The sequence below is a fragment of the Aristolochia californica genome, unplaced genomic scaffold, assembly GCF_029961685.1.
Source record: "Aristolochia californica isolate CCGP_79_NKW_82.1479 unplaced genomic scaffold, dmAriCali1.0.hap1 SCAF_14, whole genome shotgun sequence".
Taxonomy (NCBI): Eukaryota; Viridiplantae; Streptophyta; class Magnoliopsida; order Piperales; family Aristolochiaceae; genus Aristolochia; species Aristolochia californica.
The window spans coordinates 8,008,504-8,033,448 of record NW_027181815.1 but is presented as its reverse complement, the minus strand read 5'-3'; the positions used below and the strand labels follow the sequence as shown (position 1 = coordinate 8,033,448).

General features: G+C 38.2%; 3 protein-coding genes across 4 annotated transcripts; 1 reads left to right on the top strand and 2 right to left on the bottom strand.

Annotated features, from left to right (window-relative positions):
• Window positions 1-32: 32 nt before the first annotated feature.
• LOC137949624 (ribosomal RNA small subunit methyltransferase, mitochondrial) lies at window positions 33-1,385 on the top strand. 2 transcript variants are annotated; one of them, XM_068795731.1, is made up of 2 exons: window positions 33-489; window positions 595-1,385. In XM_068795731.1, the coding sequence occupies exons 1-2, from the start codon at window positions 94-96 to the stop codon at window positions 1,288-1,290; spliced, it is 1,092 nt and encodes a 363-aa protein (XP_068651832.1). In that variant the 5' UTR covers window positions 33-93; the 3' UTR covers window positions 1,291-1,385. The 2 variants fall into 2 exon arrangements, with proteins under 2 accessions (XP_068651832.1, XP_068651831.1); XM_068795730.1 differs by having other exon boundaries at window positions 33-501.
• A 98-nt stretch (window positions 1,386-1,483) lies between these two features.
• Window positions 1,484-5,050, bottom strand: LOC137949626 (plant cysteine oxidase 1-like). Its single transcript, XM_068795732.1, has 5 exons — window positions 4,511-5,050; window positions 3,433-3,551; window positions 3,187-3,346; window positions 2,449-2,667; window positions 1,484-1,829 (listed from the first exon to the last, which is right to left on the bottom strand). The coding sequence occupies exons 1-5, from the start codon at window positions 4,731-4,733 to the stop codon at window positions 1,705-1,707; spliced, it is 846 nt and encodes a 281-aa protein (XP_068651833.1). The 5' UTR covers window positions 4,734-5,050; the 3' UTR covers window positions 1,484-1,704.
• Window positions 5,051-13,590: 8,540 nt separating this feature from the next.
• Window positions 13,591-16,221, bottom strand: LOC137950846 (WRKY transcription factor 72A-like). Its single transcript, XM_068797492.1, has 4 exons — window positions 16,186-16,221; window positions 14,890-15,417; window positions 14,661-14,774; window positions 13,591-14,523 (listed from the first exon to the last, which is right to left on the bottom strand). The coding sequence occupies exons 2-4, from the start codon at window positions 15,388-15,390 to the stop codon at window positions 13,591-13,593; spliced, it is 1,548 nt and encodes a 515-aa protein (XP_068653593.1). The 5' UTR covers window positions 15,391-15,417; window positions 16,186-16,221.
• Between the last annotated feature and the right edge of the window lie 8,724 nt (window positions 16,222-24,945).

Below are 24,945 nucleotides of genomic sequence, written 5' to 3'. Positions count from 1 at the left end.
AAAGTTTACACTTACTATTTATAAGGGAATATTCTCACGGATTCCGTCACCTCTTTATTAGTGAACTTCGGACCTCCATCCTCTGATGCCACTATGATATGCCGTGCAAAATCTTTGACGTTCAGCTGCAGCAGAGGATTCAGATGGAACACTCTCCTTTCATACAGCCGGGGAGCGAACCGTTTTGCCGCAGTCGAAGATGAGGACTCCGGTCGAAAGCGAACGGAAGAGAAAGATGGAGGTCGCGTTTACCTTCACAAAAGCCGAGGACAACATATTCTCACCAATCCCCGAATTCTCGATTCCATCGTCCGTAAAGCGGAGATCCGTCCTACTGATACCATTCTTGAGATTGGTCCGGGCACCGGAAACCTCACTCTCAAGCTGCTGGAGGCTGCCAACAAGGTGGTTGCCGTGGAGATCGACAAACGAATGGTCGAAATTCTTCACAATCGCGTCACCGATTGCAAGCTCGACGACCGCCTCACTGTACCTCACAATGTGTTTGTTTTTATTTCTCTGTGAAAGATTTTATTACGGTGCGAGAATGATTGCTCCGGGCGTGACATTTTTTACATCCTTGGTGTCGTCCAGGTTATCTCTCAAGACGCTTTGAAGACCCAGTTCCCCCAATTCGATCTCTGCATAGCCAACATTCCTTACGGCATATCCTCGCCCCTCGTGGTCAAACTTCTTTTCGGTGGTCATTCCTTCCGAAGTGCCACTCTTCTACTTCAAAAGGAATTTGCCCGCCGGCTACTGGCAAAGCCTGGCGACTCGGAGTACAACCGCTTGGCCGTGAACGTGCAATTGGTTGCGACGGTGGAATTTGTAATGGACGTGAGCAAGAGAGACTTCGTCCCTTGTCCGAAAGTCGACTCTTCAGTAGTTAAAATCAGGCCTAAATCTGAGATTCCGGACGTTGATTTGGAGGAATGGCGAGCATTTAGCCGGACTTGTTTCAGTAAAAAGAACAAGACTCTCGGGGCTATATTTAAGCTCAAAAGGAAGGTGCAGGAGCTGTCGCGAAGATTGTGTAACGAGCCACCGGGTGCTAGACGAGAAATTAATAATGCTTACGATGGAGAAGATGAGGGCGATGACGAAGGTGAAGGTGATGAAGATTGTGGAGATTTTATGGATACGGGGTCCTTGAAAGAGAAGATTGTGGCTATATTAAGAGCCGGAGGGTTCGAAAGTAAGAGGCCTTCAAAGCTCTCTGTTGAAGAGATGTTGCATTTGCTCTCTCTGTTCAATCAGGCTGGAATTTATTTTCACACTCATCGTTAATTACAATGCGCAAAGCTTTCTTGGTCGATTTTCTACTGGGCATTGCTGAACTTTCTGACGCCTTCCCTGAATTCGTAACCGAATGTTGAGATCTAGTACATAGAAATCCATTTCTGCTCTGCTCATTGAAGTCGAAGAATATCAGAGGCTAGTGATGGGAGTAAAAATCTGATGGTACAGCAACTTCTCTACATGCCAAAAATAAAGACACAGACCTGTATAAACTGCGCACTGCAGCAAGAATTTTAACAAAGAAAAATAAAAAAGAAAAAAAAGGAAAAACTCAGACAGAATTGCCTTTGTTTCTCATGCTTTTTCTTCTTCTTTCTGTGTATGTACATGAAAAGAGCAAAGATGGCTTGATGCATAATAGACAGTAAGGGAAGAAGTTTCATTTTTTCCCCTGTTTTTCTCTCATTCTGTTTCTGTGATTCTGGGCCCTAGATAAGGGGCCCCTACAACAAACAAATTATCAGGGTTGTCCTTCTCTTCCAACCAGGCATATCTCTCACTGTCCACAGGCGCTACACTGTCATCACCTGTCAATATATGCATAGAGATACAACCTGCGTTAGTGATCAGACAGTAACAAATTCTGTCTTCTATCACTGAAAGTGGAAACTAAGTCACATAGCCTACTGCCACAGAAGAACTGACTCAAACAGTTCCTCTGGACTCTATATTAATGGTTTTATGTGTTGGAGATACAACTAGAACATGGATACTGAAACATAGTCACAGCAACACCATTATTTTGCTCTTGTTTGTCAAGTTCACAGCAATTCTGCTCTTTGTTTGTCGAGTTCACATCAAAGTACAAATTTGCTTTTAGAGAAGGTCAAGGACATGGTATTCAATGGATTTTCTGGTTCCTGCCATTCACATTTCACAGTGACCCTTTAAAGATAAGTACTATTTGTTCTAATCACACATAATTTTAATGTAAAGCAGATTAAAGAAGATCCAACTTGAACATTTTCTATGAAGTAAAAACAAAGGTTTGGAACAGGTCATTATGTATGGCATTATCTTAACATATTAGAAGAAACCTATGTCAAATTATAGTTATGAATCAGTGAAAACTCAGTAAATCATAAGCTGAATCTCAGTAACCCTTCCTAACAGAACCAGTAAAAAGAGATATGTCAACCGGCTCACCAGAGAAGCTTGCATAAGGAAACTCTTGGTAATATGCGCAGTGCCTGCCTTCTGAATCACAGTAGGGTGGGCCTAGGACATCCAATACTGCACAGGCTGTGACGGCGGTAAACCGGTGCAGATTGCCACCAGCTGCAGGGTAAAGTAGTGAGGTATCACACGGGGCAGTGAAAACTGTATTTTTCTTCAACTCCGCCAATCGAACCCCAGCCGGCTGAACTGTGACATTTTAAGAAATTTCAGAACAGTGTAGTGCTAAAACCCTAAACAACAAGGAATGGGCTATAACAATCAAGGGAACACTTCAAGGTAAAGAAAATGAGATCAAGGCTAGTCATCGAGTAAGGTGTTGTAATCTTAAATTTCAGGATTTCTGAAGTCATCTTTAGGACCTAGTAATGCGATAGATGGAAGCATTGAACCTCAATGGGTACAATATAGGATCTCAGATAATACCCTTCCCTCTTGTCTGAGAAATTGGGGAAACAAAAGGGATTCCAATACCCAGAGTATTCACAATTCAAATTTTCGCATAGATTTATCCAAGTTTGCTGGAACAGTAGGCCCCAGAGGTTACCTCCACCATCTTTTGGTAACGATCCTATTCTTGTGCTATTTATGGGAAGACATCATCCCTTTAAAAAAAAAAAGGAAAAGTAAAATTGAAAGAAAATAGACCATTTCATTCACAAAACAAGCCAAACACTCAACAGATTGGCAAAGAAGCAGAGAGCTTACAATGGGTGGGATTGAGTTGGTCACTGGTATTTTGAGGAATATCAGTCCAATCAAATGATCTGATGTGCATGGAGCCCAATAATATCTTGCTGAAAACAGTCATTCCTGGGTGATTATGGAGTGGAATGACTGCTCTTGGAGGCAAACAAAAGATACCCATCTGTAAGCCAAACATAAATAGTCTCAGATGTAACTTCAGAAATTTTTTCCAAAACTCACTAGTGGAGTCTCCAGAATATACTATACCGAGAATTTGTCACACTCGTAAAGATGTAGATATGTTATGGGGGGAGCTCCTTCCGTCTCAAGTGTCTTGAAAAATGGCATCTCCTCGTTCAGCCCAACGTCTGATGGGCTCATACTATCTGTCAAAGAGAAATAAGATGACAAATTTAAACACAGAGTGTCTATATGATTATAAGAAACTGTGATATACGAGCAATGTCTGATATGTGGAGTCTGGTAGAAATCCATGTGCAGAAGGACTTGTAATGCTTGAAAACAAAAAGAGTGCAACGTTTACATGAATCGTTCAACCCAGCCACACCAATTGAAACAAGTAAAAATATTCAAATCGAGAACCTTGAGAACACCCAAGAAAAGCAACAGAAATAGCTTGACTAAAGCCAAAACTTCCGAGTGTCATTAAAAGGTCAAAGGAGCTTAAACTAGCTGAATCAAAAGGTACTCGAATCTAAAGAGTTCTCTGGAAAGTTGGGAGGCGGAGAGGCCAAAAGTCGAAACAGCTAGATAACAGAGAATGCCTTAACTGTTGTAACACGAATGCTACATCCTCTCGCAATATTTTCCTTGTCTGAAAACTTCGAGTGATTGAAACGCTTGATCATTATGGAACAGTTTCAGGTAAGGCAAAAAGATGGTGACAAAAAAAAATTGAATTCAGCAACATCTCACAGACAACCCAGAGAGTGAAGAATTGCCTCAGCATCACAATGTACGACACAACAGACCCAATTCCAGAAAATGCCAGAGGTTCTAACACCAAAACTCTAGTAACTTCGTGCTTGTCGAAAGAAGTATGGAAGATATCAGAGTAGCAAAAGAAATCCTAGAAAAAAAAAAAAAAGTTATTTCGACAGAAAACGAGATCAAAATCATTAGCGCATCATCGTGATCGCAGATTAATGATGAGAAACGACAGGAAAGTAAAAAAATCTTTCTCCAAATCCAACAATTCGGGACCTTACAACACGCACTTGCGGACCTCTGGGCCATGGAATTAACGGATTCCAGTAGACTCAAACGCCAAAACCCCGAGTAAAACACGCAAATAACCAAGGCTTTTAATCAACCTTGCACGTACCAAGAACCGATTTGATTCGCTCGACATCCATCTCCGAGGGAATGATTCCTGCTCCACCATGGGCGAAGACTTCCTTACAGGTATCAAACAGTTTCTGCACAACAGAAGACATGGACTTCTTGTGTCGCCTCTTGTTCTTCTTGGAGCGGTGGTTATTCTCCTTGGGCAATTCTCGCACCTCTTGTTCTCTCTTCTCGATCAACGCTGCCCTTTCAATCCTCATCCAGATGATAAGAAACCCTAAATTCGAGACAGACCCAGTTGACAGAAAGCAGAAAAAGGGTAAACACAGAGAGGGAGAAGCAGTATCCTTCCCTTCGCGCGCGCGCGCTCTCTCTCTCTCTTTCTTTGTCTTTCTCTCTCCGGGTACAAGGCGAGACAGAGGGGTATCAGGGGAAATAAAGAGCGCTCTTGAATGAATTGTTGTCCGTATCGTCCACAAAAAAATGGGTCTGTGGAAGAGATATGTAGCTGGGGTGAAGGCGAAGTTGGGGATGAGGCTTAAAATGGAAGGAGAGAGAGAGATTAATACGGAGGGAGTGAAAACCAGGGGCCATCATCTCCTGAAATATTATAACCTGAAATATTATAACCTGAAATATTATAAGTCGAGGCAAGTGAAAACCAGGGGCCATTCTTCGCCTTTCCGTGGGCTGCTCAAACAGCGGATTTCATCCCATCAACTCCAAACTCCAAACTTCCAAAACCAAACACCGGGTTCCCTCTTCCTCACCCTTTCTCAATTGTCAATTCCAAATAAATACCAGTACAAATACCCAATACATATTTACAGACTTAAAAGTTTAAAATAAACAAACACAAATATCAAACACGCACTAAGAAATTGAATCGGATTTTTGAATTGAACTGGTTGAATTCGTTATTTAATTTATGGGTGATCCATTACAAGTTTCAATTTCATTCGGAAAAAAATTAAGACAATGACTTATACATACATCAATAACACGCAAACGAACAAAAAAAGTTTAAATTTCAGGATTAACCGATTAAAAAGACATTCTTTTTTAAAAAATATAAAAAATTTACTCCATTAAATCAGTAATTCCTTTCCGATTCTAGTATTTATACAACAACAAGTCGTATAAGAGAGGGATCAGCTTTCCCCGTTACTGCTCTCAAGTCGTAATAAATGAGTAAACAGAGGAGGAAACAGAGGAGACACGTTCACCAGGATTTCTGGACCTTTGACAGCTTCTACACTCGTTTCACATTTGCCATCTTACCCAAGTCCTGAATGAATTTCTTATTCTTTTCGACAGGATAAGGATGGGGAAGAAGAAAAAGCGGGGAATGATGTAATCGGAACAGTAACGGAAAGGAGCCCAGACCGTTGGCGATATGGTAGAGTAGCAGTAGAGCGGCCTAGTGTGAGTGATGAAAGAAACTGTCGTATGGGTATACTGACTGGCGACTGCGATTCAATTCAAATACGACATCCTTAACATCGGAATTCAGAGACGGAATACAAAAAAGCTCCAGTCTAGAGAATCCGTCCACGCCAAAATCCAAATTAAGCCGGTGTCGTTCCCAGCAGGAAAGGTATCGGTAACCGCCCATTACCCACATCTTCTTCATTCCGTTATCGCTACTTCTCCTCTCTCCTGGCGTCCCCTCATCGTGTTTGACAAGTTGCACCTGCCATTGTCGTCAAATATGGATGGATTTTTCAATTTTTCTTCTCTCAGGATGGTTTTGGTTGCTCCAGCATGGGCAACTGGCGTGGGTCCCTGCTGTTTGCATCTAGTTGGACTTTTAGGATAACAAAAGGGTGATGTGATCAAAGTGGAGTGGGCATGCAGTGGCACGCTCTTCCGTAGGTGATGGAATTCATCCTACTTCAAGGGGATGACACTCTGCCAACCTTCTGTTACTGATCGAGTCTCTGAATTATTTTGTGTTCTTCCATTAATGGGTTACCGAGAAGATTTGCCAGAGAGCCGCCATGGTTTTGCTTGACTCACCGTTGCTTGATTGTGGAAATGTTTTGTTTCTTGATCGAATGCATGCTATTAAATTAAAAATAATTAACAAGGGGAAACAAGGGTATACATCTGACCCCATTAAATTTTTATGTAAACCTGTTAGACTTGACCTGGTTATTGACTCCAAAAGATGATCAGATTTGATTCGACCAAAATAAGGCTATCAGGTCAATCAAATTATGGATTAAATTATTCAAAATGGGTAAATATGATGAAGAAAAAAAAGACTATTTGTCATTGAGAATCATGAGCATCCACCATTATTATTTACTTTGGAGCAAGAAATCTTTGTCCTCCTCTTATTCAATGATTCAACAGTCCTCTCGGTAAGAGGTCCCGCCACCCAAGATTTTCTGGTTATTTTAGAAATGGAATTGGATTCTCAATCTCACCTAAAAGTTAGAATTTCGGTTCCTTTTCTCAAACTTTTGATGTAATGGGGGGGCGCGGCATCGCCAGAGAATGGCTCCTGGCAAAAGTTTGTTTGAACCTGTCGTTTCGCTGACTCCATTAAAGCGTGAACGCGACGTCCCATATGCTGAGTCCAGTTTCCAACCCACCATCCATCTTTCGTAGATCCTTCTCTCCCGTTGAATCCTTCAAGGTATGGAATTCGACGTCTATATCATCTTATCCGACCTCTCTTCCTCCTTATCCTCGCTTTCCCGTTTGGTGCCGTACGAGTCGACGTCGCTGACACTCCCATGGAGCATTATATGATATCCTCTTTCTCTGTTCCTTCCTTTATGCCTTTCTTCGTCTTGCCAAGTCTGAAAATGGACTCCCGAACTGGGAAACAATCCTTGGATGGGGGACGGATGAAGCATGATTCTACGCAGAGGCTGGTTTGGGGCCTTTGCTGTTTCCGAGGAGATGAGTAATTTTAGATCTGTTTGGTAAATCCTGTAAGAGTCTAGGTGTTTGAATAAATGCTTGACTGAGATTTTGAGTGCTAGTAATGTTCCGACAAAGTGAATCTCTCATTTAGCATAAAGGTTTGAATCTTGCCCAAGGTTGCTATTATGTGAATGTAAATCCTGTCTGGGCGGAGGAGCTGCTCTGATCTTGCATGTCATGTGAAAAAACAAAAAAGGTGAAAAGCAAATTTTCAAACCCATTATTATGTTTGTTGCACAAGCTTTCTTCCTACAGTAGTGCTTTGTCATGGGGCTGCAAAGGGTGATTGTACACGAGAGACCCAGAAAAGAACAGAGGACAATGAGAACTTAGTACCCTCTCTGGATCACATATCTTAATTTAATCTTACATTAGAAAACAGCTCAGGAAATCTCAGGAGTCACTTCCTGGTACTGGTCCAGTAAACTTGTCTGGAGGCATCAAGGTGTTGCTTCTTTTTATCCCTTTTTTCACGCTAAAAAGATAAACACCTAATCATACCAAAAGAGAAAAGGAAACAGAAAATGAAGGTAGATGTTACATTTCACCTTTTTCAGTGAACACTGCACAGAATGAATATTCAATTTTCACCCAGCTTGACTTGCTCAAATCGTATTTTCAATTCAACTGGTGCCATATAAGTTTTCCTGCACCGAAAGTTTGAGTTAATCCCATCCTCTAGGGGAGACTTAAATGTCTCTCCAAAAAGGATTAGACAAGGGATCTCCCACTGCTGTGGCAAGGGACGAATGTCGTATATGATCTCTCTATGGCCGGACCAAACTAGCTTTATTGCTTCTGGTGTACCAATTCCTGCACCTCTAGGCTCACCTGCAGGTCCAAACCTAAGACACCATTTTAATCACATTTCTGAGAAACAAGAGATCATGTGAAACATCTTTATGCTTACCTGTGGTTCTGTGGGGCTCCTGTTGTTCGTGCCCATTATACCAGCATACGTTGTCCCATTCACTGATTTTCTCCAGAACTTCCTGCAAGAGAAGAATAGATAGCACTGTTTGACTATCGTTTGTCACAATGCATTTTTCAGATGATGTGCATAAATAGAAGCATTTTCACCGACCAAGGACAAACAGTGCTACTGTCAAATGAGAAAGGATTCACAATCCCACCTGTAGAAACAAAATATCATTTGAAACCACTGCTACTGTCAGATGAGCAAGGATTCACAATCCAACAACATCGGAAGCTGTTCTTGACGATAATCAGTCACTAGACCAAGGACAAACATTTATGCAAGGAAATGCATACCACAAAGTATTAAGTAAAATCAACTAAATAATATCAGAAGTTATTGTTTCATGAATCAAGTTATAGTTAGTAGGACCTCATCTTTGCAGTTTCTGAAAAAGATGAGTATGGCTTCAAAATCAAGAAATTAAATTGGACTATACCAGTTACTTATTTTCGAAATAGTAGTATGTGCAAATTGTTAAGCAGTTCTGCAGTTTGATGAATAAGCTTCTGTACACTTTTGCAATTTCTCCAGCTATGCCAAATAAAAAAAAAAAGGTATTAAGGACAAGATCCCTCTTATAAAACAGATATGGTGAGAGATAACAAGAAGATAGCTTACAGTAAGATCATGACCAATGGTCAAATCATCTAGCTTCCTTCTGCTAGCAAGAAGGCCTTGTTCGTACGTAGGGAAAGTGGTAGGAGAAATCACTTTCTCTGTTGAAAGTGGCTTTAAAATATTAATGTCCAAGAAAAGTAACGATAGAAAACAAATCACCTGGAGAATCAAGAAGACCTCGTTTAGCATAGGAAACGATGGCAGGTGAAATTCCATCATTTAGCATACGAATTCACTTTCCATCGTTTGTTGCAGCTCGTCAAGCTGAAACTCCCTCTCGTTCATCCTTTGAAACCCACTAAAACCCTCTGAAGCCCTCTCGCTTGTTGCTCTGAAACCTCTCGCTCGTCACACTGAGACCCTCTCGCTCACCTCCCATCTTGTGCAATGCCCCCATTTCACATGCAAATTGAGGTATTCTACTCTAATGTTTTTTTCTTCAAAACTAGTAAAATACAAGTACTGTTTTCAACTGCAGAAAAGCCTTTCATGCATTCAGGCCATTATCTTACTCAGCTTGGTGTGTGCAAATATTTCATCAAAGAGGAGTTGCCACTCAACCCATTAAATGAACATCTTGACAAAGAATGGAAACATCAAGAAGAATGATCCATTGATTGTTATATACTAGTCTATGAAATGTGGAATTCAAAACCAATTACAACTATCTTAATTGTTTAATTGCACAGCTATTGCAAGAGAAATGTATTTTTTAAGGACAAAGAAAATACTAAAAAATCAGAAAGAAATGAGAAACTAGGATCAGGCATTTGTAAAATAAAGTTTACACATGTAAGTGTGGGATAATAAGGGTGCTTCTTCCCTAAGTTATAACAACTAGCTCAATATGTGGTATTATAGAAGCAAAACCATGAAAGGATGAAGTATATGAGATAGGTGGTAAGCAATGTTTTGGGCATATGTTTTTCTTTCTCAAATTTCTTTCTTTTAGTGATACTAGTGACATTCTAAAATGATGGTAAACATCTTATAGCTGCAATTATGTCATGGGCATATGCTATATATTGAACCATTTACACCTTATTAGCCTAAGGGTTGTTAGCTACCTCTGTAATTCATTATGAAATTAAGTATTTATTTTATTATTTAGTTTCCTTTTTCTTGTGGTTTTTAATTAATTTAATTGTTAATATTTTATTTTATAATTTTATAATCAAAATTAGGTATTTTTTTTATGAGTTTTAGATGACTGGAAGAAAAAAGGAAAAAGTATCTTGGAGGAAGGTTCAAGAAGTAATTATGATCCATGGACGATTGATAAAGATAATAAAATGCTTGATTTACTCATTGAGTAAATCAATTTGTACAACCAGTTATCCAATGGAGTATGGAAACATGATGTTTTTGTTGATTATGTGAGTAAGTTTAATGAAGATGCTGTCAAAGTCCTAGGCAAGAGTACTTCCCAGGAGGTCACCCATCCTAGAATTACTCTCGCCCAGGCTCGCTTAACTACGAAGTTTTGAGTCAAGTGCCTAGCCAATACAACCCAAAAGACCGGTCTATTAGATGCGGAAAACACAACACTTAACTCAGACCACAAACTCTAACAAGAGTGGACGAAACCACTCTGACAGATGCAGCCAAAAAAAAAAGTAATCAACAGAAAAACTATACCAAGACTTGAAAAAAATCTTATCAAATTGTGACAGGTTGTTTCAATACTAGTGCTCTGGATGAGATTCAATAACACAAAGAGTCATAGCAAATAGAGTAATATATAGGAAAGTATACTTGTTACTTAATCAATTAGGAAAACAAGTTTTCTCCAAGATACATATTTTTTTTGCAATAACACAAAGAAGTTGATAAATATAGGTGCAAAGGATGCCAATAGTGTGAAAACTTGCTCTTAGTTGTGGAAAACTCCATAGTCAGGAGAAAAGATAGTCAAACAAACCTTGAAGTTGATGAAGACTTCCCTCCTATAGTGTGGAGAGGTACAAGAGATAGAGGAAGTTAATTCAATTAGGGAAATTCCTAAGCCACCTCGTAGCAGTATAGAGTCCAAAATTGGAGATTAACGAAATGATAGAAACTGTGGAGGAACTTTTGCTCGTCATATGAATAGATCTCATTGATCTCCTTACTGTTCTAAGAGGTTGATTGAAGCTATTAATACTATGAAATCAACACTTATGGAGATCTTTAAACTCAAGGATAGCAATGCAAAACTTGCATGGTATGTGGCTCTTCTTCAAGTCCAAACTTTCTTGGCTCTTCTAGAAGTCCAAACTTTCTTAAGGAAGTGAAAATTTTGTGCCCTTAAGTTGTTGGACACTATAGAGAAAAAAATATTTATTCAGATGACATCCGACGAGAGGCGTGAATGACTCATATTTAACTTTAACGTATTGCCTTTGATTCACATAGGATAAGACTTATAGTTTTTTTTTTTATGTGTTCTTAGGTCTAATTTTAAATAAATGTTATTTTCTCTCACTGTAAAACCTTGGATCTGATTTGAATAAATGTTGTTTTATTGTGAAAGTTATTTAATGAAATAAGTTGTATTTTTTTGGTTAAGACATCATAAAAATATATGAGATACACATGGATATTAATTTTTCTTTGAGTATTTTTTTTATTACTGAATGTGAAACATTATAGGTACTCATGGATAATCATGCAAAGATTACCATTCTGAATGCTTTTTACACAGTTGCACTTGTTCCAACAAGATATTATTTACATCATCATTATGAGTAAACACAGTGCTCTTATGTTATGGGTGGTCCTATATATTTGAGAAAAAAACTAATTTGTTAATTTTGAAAGGCTTACAAAATAAATCAAGATATTTTTCTCAAATTGGCTAGGATTTTGAGGAGTAGAAGATTTTTATTTTATACAAGGACTATCTTAGTGGAAGAACAATTTGTATATTTTTGTCTTACAAGAATCATACAATGTTACCTTGTTGATGTTTGATTGACCAAATTGGACCATCAATAAATGTTTTAATAGGGTTTTAGATGCTAATGTCAAGTTTCAATCTGATTACATTAAATTGCCTTCAGGACTTACTCATTTAAAGATTTTGAACAATGACATGTATTATCCTTACTTCAAGGATCGTATAGGTGCTATTGATGGTACTCATATTTAAAGCATATATTCCATTTGATCAACAAACCAGATACGATAATAGGAAGGTTTTTTCTCTCACAAAATATAATGACAACTTGTACATGCAATTTACTTATGTACTTATTTGGTGGGAGAGATCAACAATTGATTCATGTGTACTTGTCAATATTAACATAAACGTTGGGTTTCTAAAGGTAAATGGCATTTCATTACAAATATTATTTACTCTATTTTTATATTTATTATTTTCAATTAACTCATGTAGAATATAATTTTATTGTAGGTAAATATTATTTATTAGATATTGGATATGCAAATCTTCCAGGGTTTTTGGCTCCATATCGAGGGACTCATTGCAATTTACAAGAGTTTGGAGATAACCCTCCTACAAATCCAAGAGAATTGTTCAATTGAAGGCACTCATCTTTAAGGACAATTATTGAGTGTATTTTTTAGGCTTTAAAAACTCATTTTAAAATATTAAAAGACGACCCTTTTTTTGTTTTTTATGTTCAAAGTAAAAATTGTGATTGTCTACTATTTCTTGCATAATTACATACTAAAACGGGATTATATGTATATATTTGAAAATAATGATGATGATTCAAGTGATGAGTAGTGGAGAAGGTAATCTGGGTAATGACGTAAGTGAAGATGAAGACAATGATAACAACGATAATTTTATCGATGTCAAGGATCAACAAAGAAATACTCAAAGGGAGTGTACAATACATTTGCAAGAGCAACTTATTTTTTAGATTTATTACAATGTCAAATATGGTAAAATTATTGATTATTATATTTTATTGAAATTGAACATATATGTTGTATTATGCACAAACTAACTTGAGATATTTTATATTAAATATTTAAACATATTAAACTTGAGTTATTTCATTGCTATTATTTTGCCATTTCAAAAAAAAATTGGACAATGAATCTAATATAATGAGATAATATTATGTTCAGATAAATAGTTTAGATGTTAATGTTGACACTAAAGACATTTTGGTAAATTTAATTATGCACTGTGCTCATAGCCTACTTGTGTTCTTCACCCAAATCCAAATGGGAAAAACTCTCCCCTTCCAGATGGAGAGAGTGACTTGCCCGAGAGCAAAGGAGGTTTTGATTTTCAATGGATATCTGTCAATTTGGATAACAGTTGAGGATTAGGACCTTGGTGAGGTTTATTTGTCTCTTCTTTAACTCTGCTAGTTGCTCATTGCATACAATCGTGCTCTTCCTTTGGCCTTGGATCCTTAGAAGTATCGCCCTCTAAGTGTTTCCAATTCTCCTCTCTTCACTACAAATTCTTGTGCATCAGTTTGGTCAATTCTCCTAAGTTGCCTTTTGGAGGAAAACGTGAATATTTGAAAGATATATTGCATCGCACAGGTATGGAATCATGCACATTTGTTAATACCCAACATAGAAATTGACTTCCAAAGTCCCCTTTGAATATTTTTACATCATCTTATATGATCTCTGTTGTCTACTGGAGAAGCCGAGGCAGTCTTGGAGGAAAACGGCAGTGCAGGTGGTAGAAACATGAAGTTCCCTTGTTGAGGATTTGAAGAAGACGTTGATCTGTTCAAGTAGGTCGGTGAACAGCTATTCCCATTGGGAGGAGTTGAGTAGGGCGTAACAGCCTGAACCTGCTCCCCCCATTTCAAGCTATGATGTCCAAAACTCTCCCCTGCGCTGTTGTTTCCATTGACTCCACCACTTCCTACAATAGACGTGATTGCTGCTGCCAGTGCCGACCTGAAATTCGGATCTGAAGTTATTGCCTTCGTGGCTGCAGCAATTGTCTCCCTTAGCGATTGTTGAGGAGGCCCTGTTGAGCTGCTCTTCTGCAAGTAAGACTGGTAGAAGTGTTCTTGAGGTTGTGTGCCCAGATTTAAAGACCCTATTGAGGATTTGTTGTATGGCGGAGCCCCGTAGCTTAGGTAGCCACTTGCACTGCTGCCCCATAGTGGCAGGGTGCTGGATTCTGATGATGAGAAATTGAAACTTGTTGAAGAAAATCTGGGGGAGGATGGGAAGTTCGAAGAGAATCTGTTGAACTGAGAGGATGCGGACGAAGTTGGAGGTGCAGTTAGGTCTAGAGTTATTGTTGGGTATGAAGGTGAAGAAGAGATTGAAGGGCTTGACAGGTAGAAAGGCCTTGATCTTGAACTGTCCAAGAGATTGAAGTTGAGGCCGTGGAGATCCGCGGAAGTTGTCGAGATCGATGGAGCACCACCCATTGTTTGCCGAGAACTTGAGGAACCAGACATCAACATAGAAGCGGCAGCAGAAGTGGTGGAAGCCATGGCAGTGGCTGAAATCGGAAGTGGATGGTTGTGAGTCCCTTCATAGGTTGTGATCAATATGGACATGTCTTCATAACATCTCTGAACCTTTATTTTGAGAAAACGTATTCCATAGTAAATAATCAAAATGCTAGTGATAGACCATCTCTATTGTATTGATGCTTCTGAATAATTTACAGACGTTGAAACAAAAAAGATGAAGACACTGATGAATGAATGAATACCTGCTTCCTTACTGGGCATCCTTGTGCAACTGTACATCGATAGTACGCTCTTGGGCAAGGATTTCCTTTTGAGATCTTTTGCCCGTACTTCCTCCATTGGCATCCATCATTCATCTGATGTTTAAAAAGCAAAGCAATTAATTTATTAAAACCAACATAACAATGGAGCAGGGATATTCGAGGATGTCTATGGGGAGCTTAGAAGATAAAGTGACGAGAAACTACTAACCGTTGGTGCTTCACATCTTGCCCTCACAGAAACCCTAGCCTTCTTGGCATGGGCCTGCTGTGACACTTCATCATCTCCATTTCTCACATTCTTGAGGATTTTACTGGGTTCCCATGGCTCGCCCATCTCTTCACCCTTTCCTTCCTCAGAGCAGTTTTCAGGGCTCCGATTTGAAGGAGCACCAGCAGGACCGCTATCCGACTCTTCAAATTTGAAGTCTAGTCCAAGAGTTAGGCCTTCTTTCAGTTGTTCATCCTCTTTACTTTTGCTCGAATTTCCTCCCTTGTCTTCTTTCTTGGAGCCACTTGCAGTTGTTCCGAGGCTTAGAGAAACTAGCTCTGGTTCCTCTATCTCCTGATCATTTGAAGCACTTTCTGTTGATTTTTTAGCTTGTTCTAGATTTACGATGTCGTAGAACTGCAGTTGAAGGGACTGGTACTCCTTCACTATTCGTGCCAAGGTTATCTTTAATCGTTCATTTTCTTCCCTCACCTCCCCCATTTCGGCTCTAGCAGATTCAAGGTGATCCTGTATAGAAAAAAAACAATTTCCAATTATATAACCTTATTCCAGAAAATCACAGTAGTTACTCATCCTCTGTTGGGCTCCGAGCAAGAAAGACGGCGAATTGATCTTAGAAGGATGCCTATGGTGTTGTTTTTCATATACGAAATCAAAATACATCTAAATCAATTGGTTACTTTAATCTCAGATGCTACTAGTGACAACACAACACTGAACTTTTGCTTACTTTATTTGATGCGCCGAAGTCCTTCCCGTTTGAAGGAGACGATCTTGAATGCGCATCTACAGGTGAGAGTTTATCATTCACCATTACAGCTGAAATCTGACCATGCAGAAGATTATAAGATTCAATAAGACGGCAAAATAACAAAGCACGCAAGAAGGCAAACAATACGCATTGAACTGAAGATCGATATTTAATTTTGTAAATGGCTACGATCTGAAGAAAATTAAATTGTGAAAAGGGTCATCTTACAATCAAGACTGTTAAAAACTGTTTGGCACAGAAGCATTTATAACATTTGGAAGATGTAGAAACAGTGCTTGACAAGGAACTCGAGAAAAACTGATTTAATAGGGAGTTTAGCATTACATTATCCATATCCAGTTTTTCGGTTGATCTCTACACACAATGATTCTCTACAAGCCATAACGCGCGAAGACAGCTGCTTGAACTATTATAAGAAAATGAGGATCTGATCTTAACAAGCTCCTAAATTATCGCCTGATAATTTGATCTTTCATTCTGTAATATGTATATGGGAGTTTTACCTCTTTACTGAGAGACGAATCTCTCTGGTTCGGTGATGCCGGTTTCGAACCACTTTGATCAGGTGATGATTTTCTGCTTCCAACCTTCATAAACAGTAGATTCCAATTCAGAAATTTTTTGACGGTGGATATCAAGTTATTCAAGGGTCTCTACCGAAACAATAACAAGAAGAAGAAGCTATCCATCTAGAATTGCAGCAAATTAGCTAGTAACGACCTCGAATTCAGAGACGTAACATGATAATTCTAACAGAAAATTAAACCTATTTGTCTCATAGCTTCGCCTAGAATGATACAGAATCATTCTTTCGTCTGAACTGAAATACCCCAGCAATTCAGAGACAATTCCCTTCAGAAACAACAAATTCATTCCATAATCTTCCTCACAGACGCAGAAACCTACGTATGTACTCCGACGAGGAACGAAAAAGAGAAGAAAAGATGATGTAGAAGAGAGAGATCTCCACCTTTCTTATATCTTCTCCAGCATCTTCATCCTCACCACCAAGACGAACCTTCTTGTCTACTTTATCGCTACAAGCCGCTCCTATTAAAGGTCTTTTCAGAATCACCTCCATGACCAACTAAGATATGCACCTTGCCTCTACGTTCTTGTATCCTGTACGCCACTTTTGTAGCAGAGGTCGTCTTATTATAGACGGAGCTTCCCGTTTTTGACTTATTTAAATCAAGTTCAAAGGCAAGTGCTTATCTGAACGCTTAAGTTAATAATGTCAACTGCGAAGGGCAGCAGAAGAAGCAAAAGAAAGAGAGAATTCAACGGGGACGACATGGGGTTTTTCTTTTCCTCATAACCCTAGCTTTAAGCAGCATTATAACCCTAGCTTTAAGCCGCACTCCCCGGTTTCTTTCTGCTACTCTTTCAACTCTTAACCTTCATTGTCAACGCCACATCACATGCGAAACCGTACCGGCTGGACGACCAACCTGTCGGATTCGATGGCCGGTGGCTCACTTGACTCCTCTCAGTCTCCGGTCACATAAGACCATCAGCACCGCGCAAGTAAAAGTAACCTGCGAATCGATCTCCGATGGCTGTCATGTTAGTTAATTTCTTCTTCTCTTATTCTATGCAGAAACGCTCAGTCGTTTCTGCATGAGACTGAAAAAAGGTTCGAAGGTGGAGTTTTCACCGAAGACATTCATTGGGAAAAGATCAAATCAGATCATGTCAACTAAAAAACAGCTGTTCCTTGGTTACAATTTACGCTGTTATCGACATGGAACCAGTTGTTTCTTCTCTTTTCTTTTTCTCCTACTCTTGATCCAACTCTGCGATCAGTGAGATTTGAGTTGTTTGATTGATCTTACTTAAAAAAACAAAAGAATTCACAATTGATCATTTCCTCCGAGTAGCATAAAAATGTTGCTAGTCGTCATTACTCTTCGCATCAATGTTCGAAAAATAAAACTTTCCGCGTCTGATTACCCATTAAAAGACGGAAAAAATCAAGAGAGAGAGAGAATCCATATGTTTGAGAAAATACGCGATAACTCTTCCATCATCCATGTTACCCCATTAGAACTTCGAATCGCATAATTATTCAAAAAGAGAAAAGCTTGAAGGTAGAAATAAAATAGTGATAAATTACTCTTTTTTTATATTAAAAATTTACCTATCTAAATGGAAGTTTGAGCAGGATATCATTTCTTCAGACCAACAGAAGCAATGAAGAGTTTTTAACTCTAGTTGATGAGATCATGATCCTACAGATTTCCAGCTCCCAATAACAACGACTTCTCTTCTTCAGTTGATGTATTATACTATTTATTAGCGTCAACAAGGCCTACGCATGTCAAATTACTATAATCCATGGGTGTCAACGGTTCTACTTCTTAGAGTATTGCTTCTTCCCCGTCTCCTTCTTCCTTCTCTATCTCAGTCTCTCCTCTCGCCGACCTCTCTTAGATTTTAATCCATTAAACTAATTAAAACTCAGGATAAGATTAATACGTGTTTACAAGGCTGTTTAATGTGTTTCTTACGAGCTCATCTTGTTTGTTCAGGTTAGTTAATGAAGTTGGGGCAGTTCTTTCGCCGTATGGGACAATGTATCGTTTACATATGGAGCTCTACCCCTTAGAAAGACCTGTTCTCAGTCCCGCCGACCACCTCCGGTGGTTGGATTCAGCCAACAATGTGGGCTTCTTTCTCTACTTCTTTAACGCTTGAAGGCTGAAGCGTTGAAACTTGAATTTGAAATTTGAAAGATCTACGAGCGATTGATTCCTAGTGTGTATTGAAGATTGATTAGATTCCCTCTTTTAATATTTTTCCTGGTCCAGATATTTAATTTTCTCGACTGACGAAACTGGCCTGATTTGTTATTTGTTAAGTAATTGCTCGCCCAATCCCTCTTTGTCAGCTAAATATTGCACCGGAAAGTTGACTTCCGGCTTCCCACTTGGTGGCTAATTCTTCCCGAGGCTATCCATCGTTTTCTGATCAGAGAGAAAACCGGATCAGTTTATGCTGAAGGCTGTAATGGGTTTTGCGAAAGTGTTATCAGTTTTCATGGAGAGGAAGAAATTAAGAGTCGAGTGTTGCAGAAAACCGGTTTGAAGTTTTGTGAGGCATAAGCAAGAAAATTTGTTCAAAACTATGAAAGAATCAAAAGCGGCTGTTGAACTGGGACGACGTTTACGGTTTACTGGTATCCGATTACGACTCGTCGGCGGTCCAAACGCTATTTCTTTTTCTTGTGGACAAGATTGACTTTTTGCTTTAAAAGGCCTTGATTCCTTTCTTGTGGACAAGATTCACCATGCAAACGTCGTTGATGTTCTCGCAGGGATATCTTCATTCATCAATGCTCGAGTTTACTACCATTTCCATCCATTTCTGGTATTAGCTCGATCGCTTTAAACTCTGCAGCACTGCCACATGATACGAGGTTTTTTTTTTTTTTTTTTTAACCCAGAAAGTCTTCCTTCCAACCCAGAAACGCATGCCAGGAAGACAAAAACGAGGAAAACTAAACAGAAACAAAAGAAGACATATGGAAGATCTTGAAAAATAAATTAAAAGGGCCGGTAATATATGATGATTAGTTGTCAAAGGATCGTTTGATTCCACCGAACAATTGTGAAAGAGATCATCTTTTTCCCCGTCTGGTAGATGTGAATGAAGTCATCAGATGTTCAAAGTTGTTGAGAGATTATTCTAACGTTTGCGATGGAGGAGAAGAAGAAACAGTCAGCGGGTAAGCGACGACCTTACATAAATTTTTAGCAGGTGATGTGAAGCTGAGGTTTCAACGTTTTCCTCAAATCATCAACTTGGGGTAGGAGATGAAGTTGTTCTTTGTATATCGACATGTAATCTAATACCAAAGAAAAGATGATCTAAAGTTACAGATTTCTAGTGGGCAGAGGGAGGGGTATCCCCTAAGCTTCTTTTGAGTAGATGAATGGGACAAAAGGGGGAACTTTCCCCACACCTATCTTGCATCTGACCAAAAAGATGGGTGAAAAGGGAAGAAGAAGAACGAGGGTGTATAACCTAATTCCTTTTATTTTTCTTTCTTTTTTGTTGGTTCAATGCCAAAATGGCTGAAGAGGCCCTTTGTCATGTGGTTGGACTAGAACCTACAAGAGATGTGTGAAACCATAGGTGCTAACCGGTCAAAGGTCTGTCAAATGCATCTTTGCCAAACATTCTAAACTATAAAGAAGACCGATGATTAGACATTAAATGATTATACCACCACATTGAAAGGAGTATGTGATGCCTTGGAAGTAATACAAAGTCCCATTTTAGAAGACAACAAATTGTTTTGGTTTTTTCATAGCCTAAACGCCCTATATGAATCCTTGGTCACAACGATACTTGCTCGTCCTCTGCTTCAGATCTACTTGACACTTGGTAATTCTTTCGCAGCCATGGTGGCAAACAAATTTCCTATCAACAAGTCAAGGATCAAGAATAACAATCGATAGTCCAATAAAAACTCTGACAAGTCTTCTAGCACTTAAATGTCAGCCAATTAGGCACCAACATATCCACTCCTTTTGGCAACAAAAAGCAACAGGTATTCACCCCTCTATCCAATTGTCCTTGATGCCAAATTTTTCACAAACATAATCATATTGTTGAAATATGTTGGCACCGTTTCAACCAAAAATTTCAATCCGAAAAATATTCTAATGCTCTAGCAACTCTTTCTTTTTCTAAATCAATGGATGACTCACAATGGTTTTCTTACACTAATGATGTTGCTATACATGACAAACAATCCAAATATGTTCTCTAAACTTTCTCCTTATGTTGGTATAAAAAAGTACGAGTAGGAGATGATAATATTCTTCTTATTGCAACTGAAGAGTAGGTATAATTATCATCTTCTACTAGTTCATTTTATCTCTCAATAATACCTTATAAATGCCTCAAATTAAAAAAAAAAATCTATGTCAAGATTTACTAAAGATAATAATTGTTATTTGGAGTTTCACCAAAATTGTTTTCATGTGAAGGACACTCAGAGTAGAGTAACTCAAGCCAGTGGGTTACATTGTGCATGTATTTCAAATCTAGTAGATAAGGACTTCTTTTTAACATAGATTGCTTGAAAAAAATACATAGGAACTGGAGTACCTATTTGCTTGAACATTGATTGTTAAATATGCCTATTGAGAGAATTTAGGTTAAGCTATATCGTAAGCAATTAAACCTTACAAATTGAGAGAAGTCGTTTGAGTTGAGTGTGGAAGCTAAGAAGTTATTATGATGAAACTATATAGAAGTTGTGAAGTGGTTGTGGCTAAAGAGTAGAAGTTGACAAGTGGCATTAGTAGTTGTAAACCCCCAAGACCTTATGTAGGCAGGCGGATTTGAAAATCCTTGCAGGGTCTAGGCTAGTATGCCTAGTAAATTGCTAAAATCTTTTTGTGGGTCTAGACTCGTATAACCTAGTTAGCTGCTAAAAAATCAATTTGTAAATCTTGGTTGTATGCCTAATTTGCTACTATAAGTAAGAGGGCCTAGGCTAGTATGTCTAAATTATAAAATTGGTCTAACACATCTGGTTAATTGAAAGTATAAATACATGGAGTAAACAAAAGGGAGGTAAATTATGAGCAAAAGTTAACAAACCTGTTCACTCCCACCTAAAGGTTTATTCTTCACTGGACCTAACAGTAACTTACCTCAAGAAAATATTTTCTTCTATACAGGTGTAGTTTATAAATGATAAGTGGGACAACTGAAACAAGGAAATAGCAACCCACATGCATGGGATTCAGAGGGCCTCCACAAGCAAAAGAGAAATAAGAAACTCAAGACCCCTTAGACTTTTATCATTTTCTACTAGATTACTTCCCAATTGATATTATTCAATTCAAGTAGGTCAATGCTTTTTTTATCAGGCATTGAATTGAGTATTAAAAGAATAGATTTCAACTTCTAGTTGTTTATGCATTATAAATTACTTCAACTAAGATTTGCTTTCAATGGGCACTTACCTGAATGAGATTGGTCTCTACTAAGACAAATTGCCAGGGGGTTTTGTAGTCATAATCAACAAGTTGGATTCATATAACCATTTTTAATCATTTTGACATTAACTCTACCATGTTCCTAAGCATAGAATTTCACTGAAAATCGATGCTAATTAATATGCTTAAGAGTCAGATCATGGTTTTTTACATTGTAGACTGGAAAGTGTATCATTCTAATTGAAGTAGAGTGCAATGACAAGAAGTTAACAATGAAATAATGATATTAATACCTGCAAGAAGCCTTAGAATCCCTGCTCGAATCACCAACAACTGCCTCCAAGAAGATTGTTTTCCATATCTTAACATATATATAACACAAATAGAGCTGTCATTACGAACTCTTAACACTTTGCAAAAGCCACAATCTAATAATCTCAAAGTCAACAAATTAGATATTGCCTTAAGAAATCAGCTCGATGGGATCATGGGGTGACATCCCTTAACCGATGAACAAGTCAAAATTCTTCAGAGTTTTTAATCCAAAGAGAAGACAACCAATTCTACAAGCTTTCAAAATCCAGATCCAATATGGAACTAACATAGGGCAGTATACATCATTCTTCGTATAAACTATCAAAAAGTCATCCTCCAATAAATAATATGCTCCTGTTGTGGAAATAAGGAAGCTAAGGGTCCAAGAATCTTCCTCAGTACTATCAGTTTTCATATAGAGCCGTACAATCAAGGTACACTTGTGATAGCCATAGCCCTTGGTGTGCTTGAGGGGGTCCCCCCCCCCCCCCCCCCCCCCCCTTCACTCAGTGGTTTAGATGCTACATGCACGTAGAAGATGAGTTCTTTATATAATACAATGTTCAAACGACACCGAATAGGTTTGACAAAAAATTCCTCCGTTAATTGTCTACTTGTTTCATCATCTTGAAATTATATTGAAAGTTTTGAAACGTAAGTTGTAGTATTTTCAAGGGGGAAAGTACAACGACGATATGATAACGTAAGGTTGTCATTAAGGGTCTATTTGGAACCCCTAGAAAAGAAAAGAAAATGAGATTTGACCAACATTATTCGCAAAAATAGTTAGTAAAAATGAGATAATGATTAAATTCTCCTTTTCGCTAACTATTTTTAGGAAATAATAATGGTTAACTTCTCATTTTCTTTTCTTTTCCATGGGTTCCAAACATACCCTAAATAAAAAAGACGAGAGAAATCAGTGCAAGAGGTAAAGGTAATTACGTTACATGAAAGTATGTTAATTTATAAAGTTGGGTATTTTTTATATTAAGTATGGAAGTTGGTTATTTCTGTTAATATTTGTTAAAAAATGGGTAATTTTGTCAAATTTCCTATTTTAATTTGTACTCACGTCAAGGAGAAAATACTAGGTGGGGCGGTGGTTTCTCTTCTACACTTGACTCGCAGCAACAGATCCCTGCAACACAAATTTTTAGTGTAAGGTTTAAAATTTCTATCAGTTCAACCAGTTGCCTCCAAGTATAAAGCTCTCGAATGGAATATGTTCGAGGTACATGAAGTGATAAAACTTTAAACATTTATATTATTTTAAAAAGCATGTCAGCTATATTTGTCACGATTTAAAATGATTATCTATAGGATATTTTTTCTATTTATTCTCTGTGTGATATTCTAAATGCTATGAAATATCTTTAATTTTTTTTTTTTGTAGCCACAAATGCAAGAGTATTAGTTAAAAGATGAATTATTCTCTCAACGTAAAAAAAAAATAATAATTCAAATATTCAATTTTCTTATTATTTTGTTCTCAATATGACTAGGTCTTTTATAGGAAACTATCAGTGGACCGGTTTGATTACCCATACCAATTAGTTGAACAATGTTCAAATGAGGGTCGAACCAATCCATGAGTCAACTAACCCATCCCGATCAAGTGATTGTTAAAGTTAGAGTAAAGTTCATCTCAAAATGATTAGCCAAGTTATGATGACTCTTGCTAACTAATGAGCATCACATATGATCCTTTTACCCTAATAACATTAGGACTATTCTTAACACTTGTCCTCATGTGTGGGCCTTTTTTTGGCTTGTACACAGATAGTTTTAGGTTTTAGGCGGAAGCCCATGTAACGATACTCATTCTTTAAACATGTTAAAATTAGGTCAAGGTACATCCCAAAATGATCAATATAGTTATGGGTCACGTAAATTTTTTCTACTATTTGATCCATGTGGGACTATTCCTAGCAACAAACAAATGGAAGAAATTTTTCTGCTTAACTCTTTTATCTAAATAAATTAACAATTGTTACTATTTATTATATTTTTAATTATTTACGTATTTTTTATTTTAAATTTTTATCTATATTTATTTTTTTACTATTTTGCCCTTGACCAGGATCCTCGCCCTAATCCGTTCCCTTCTCCTTGCATGGACTATGAACACGCGGGTTGTCAAAACGCACGACTCGCTCTCCATCTCCACGTGTCCTTTCAGGCTGGAAATAAGTACCGACTGCATGGACACCTCTTCAGCGGAAACATGGCTTAAGGCACGACCAACTCAGCACTGTAGAGGGCGACCGTGCAGACGAGCCAGAAAGGTATGGATCGACATTCTCCTGTTTTTCTTTCCTTTACCGATCGATCTTCCACAGAGAACTAGTTGTTGACGAATCCGCTTAAACCATCTGATCTCGACAAGTTTTTACCTTTTTTGCTTCCGTAAATGCATTTCATCGACCCGAGATGATTGAGGATTTGCGAATTTGAATTATTCTCTGTGGCTGAAGCCTTTAGGAATTCGTTACCAAAATCATTTGACTGCTGTTCTGTTACCGAACTGGAACTCCAAATCCCTGATAAGCATGTTGTGTCCAAGTCACCTTCTCAGAGCCATCTTCTGCTTTCCGTCTCGCCTGATCAGTTAACCCAGCAGTAATGTCTCGTCGTTGTGCTTGTTTGAATTAAGGTAGTAACGAAAATCCATACTCAGAGTTGGTGTTATAGACAAAATGACCTCTTTTTTTAATTCCCGAACAAACATTTGGTAGCCTTAATCCCACCATAGCAGGCTGAACGCCAATATGGATCACGATTGGTAAAAAAATTTTGGCAATTAGATCACTATCGGTAGTTAAAACGATTCAACATTTGACATTTCACTACCTAAATTTTGTTAACCAGTTACCAATGCCTCCGGACATGTTTGGTAAGCTACCCCATGATTGCACACAGTGATGGTGCCTCACGGGAGATTTTTCTCATGACAAATTGATTTCTACTTCAAAATTTTATACTTGTAAT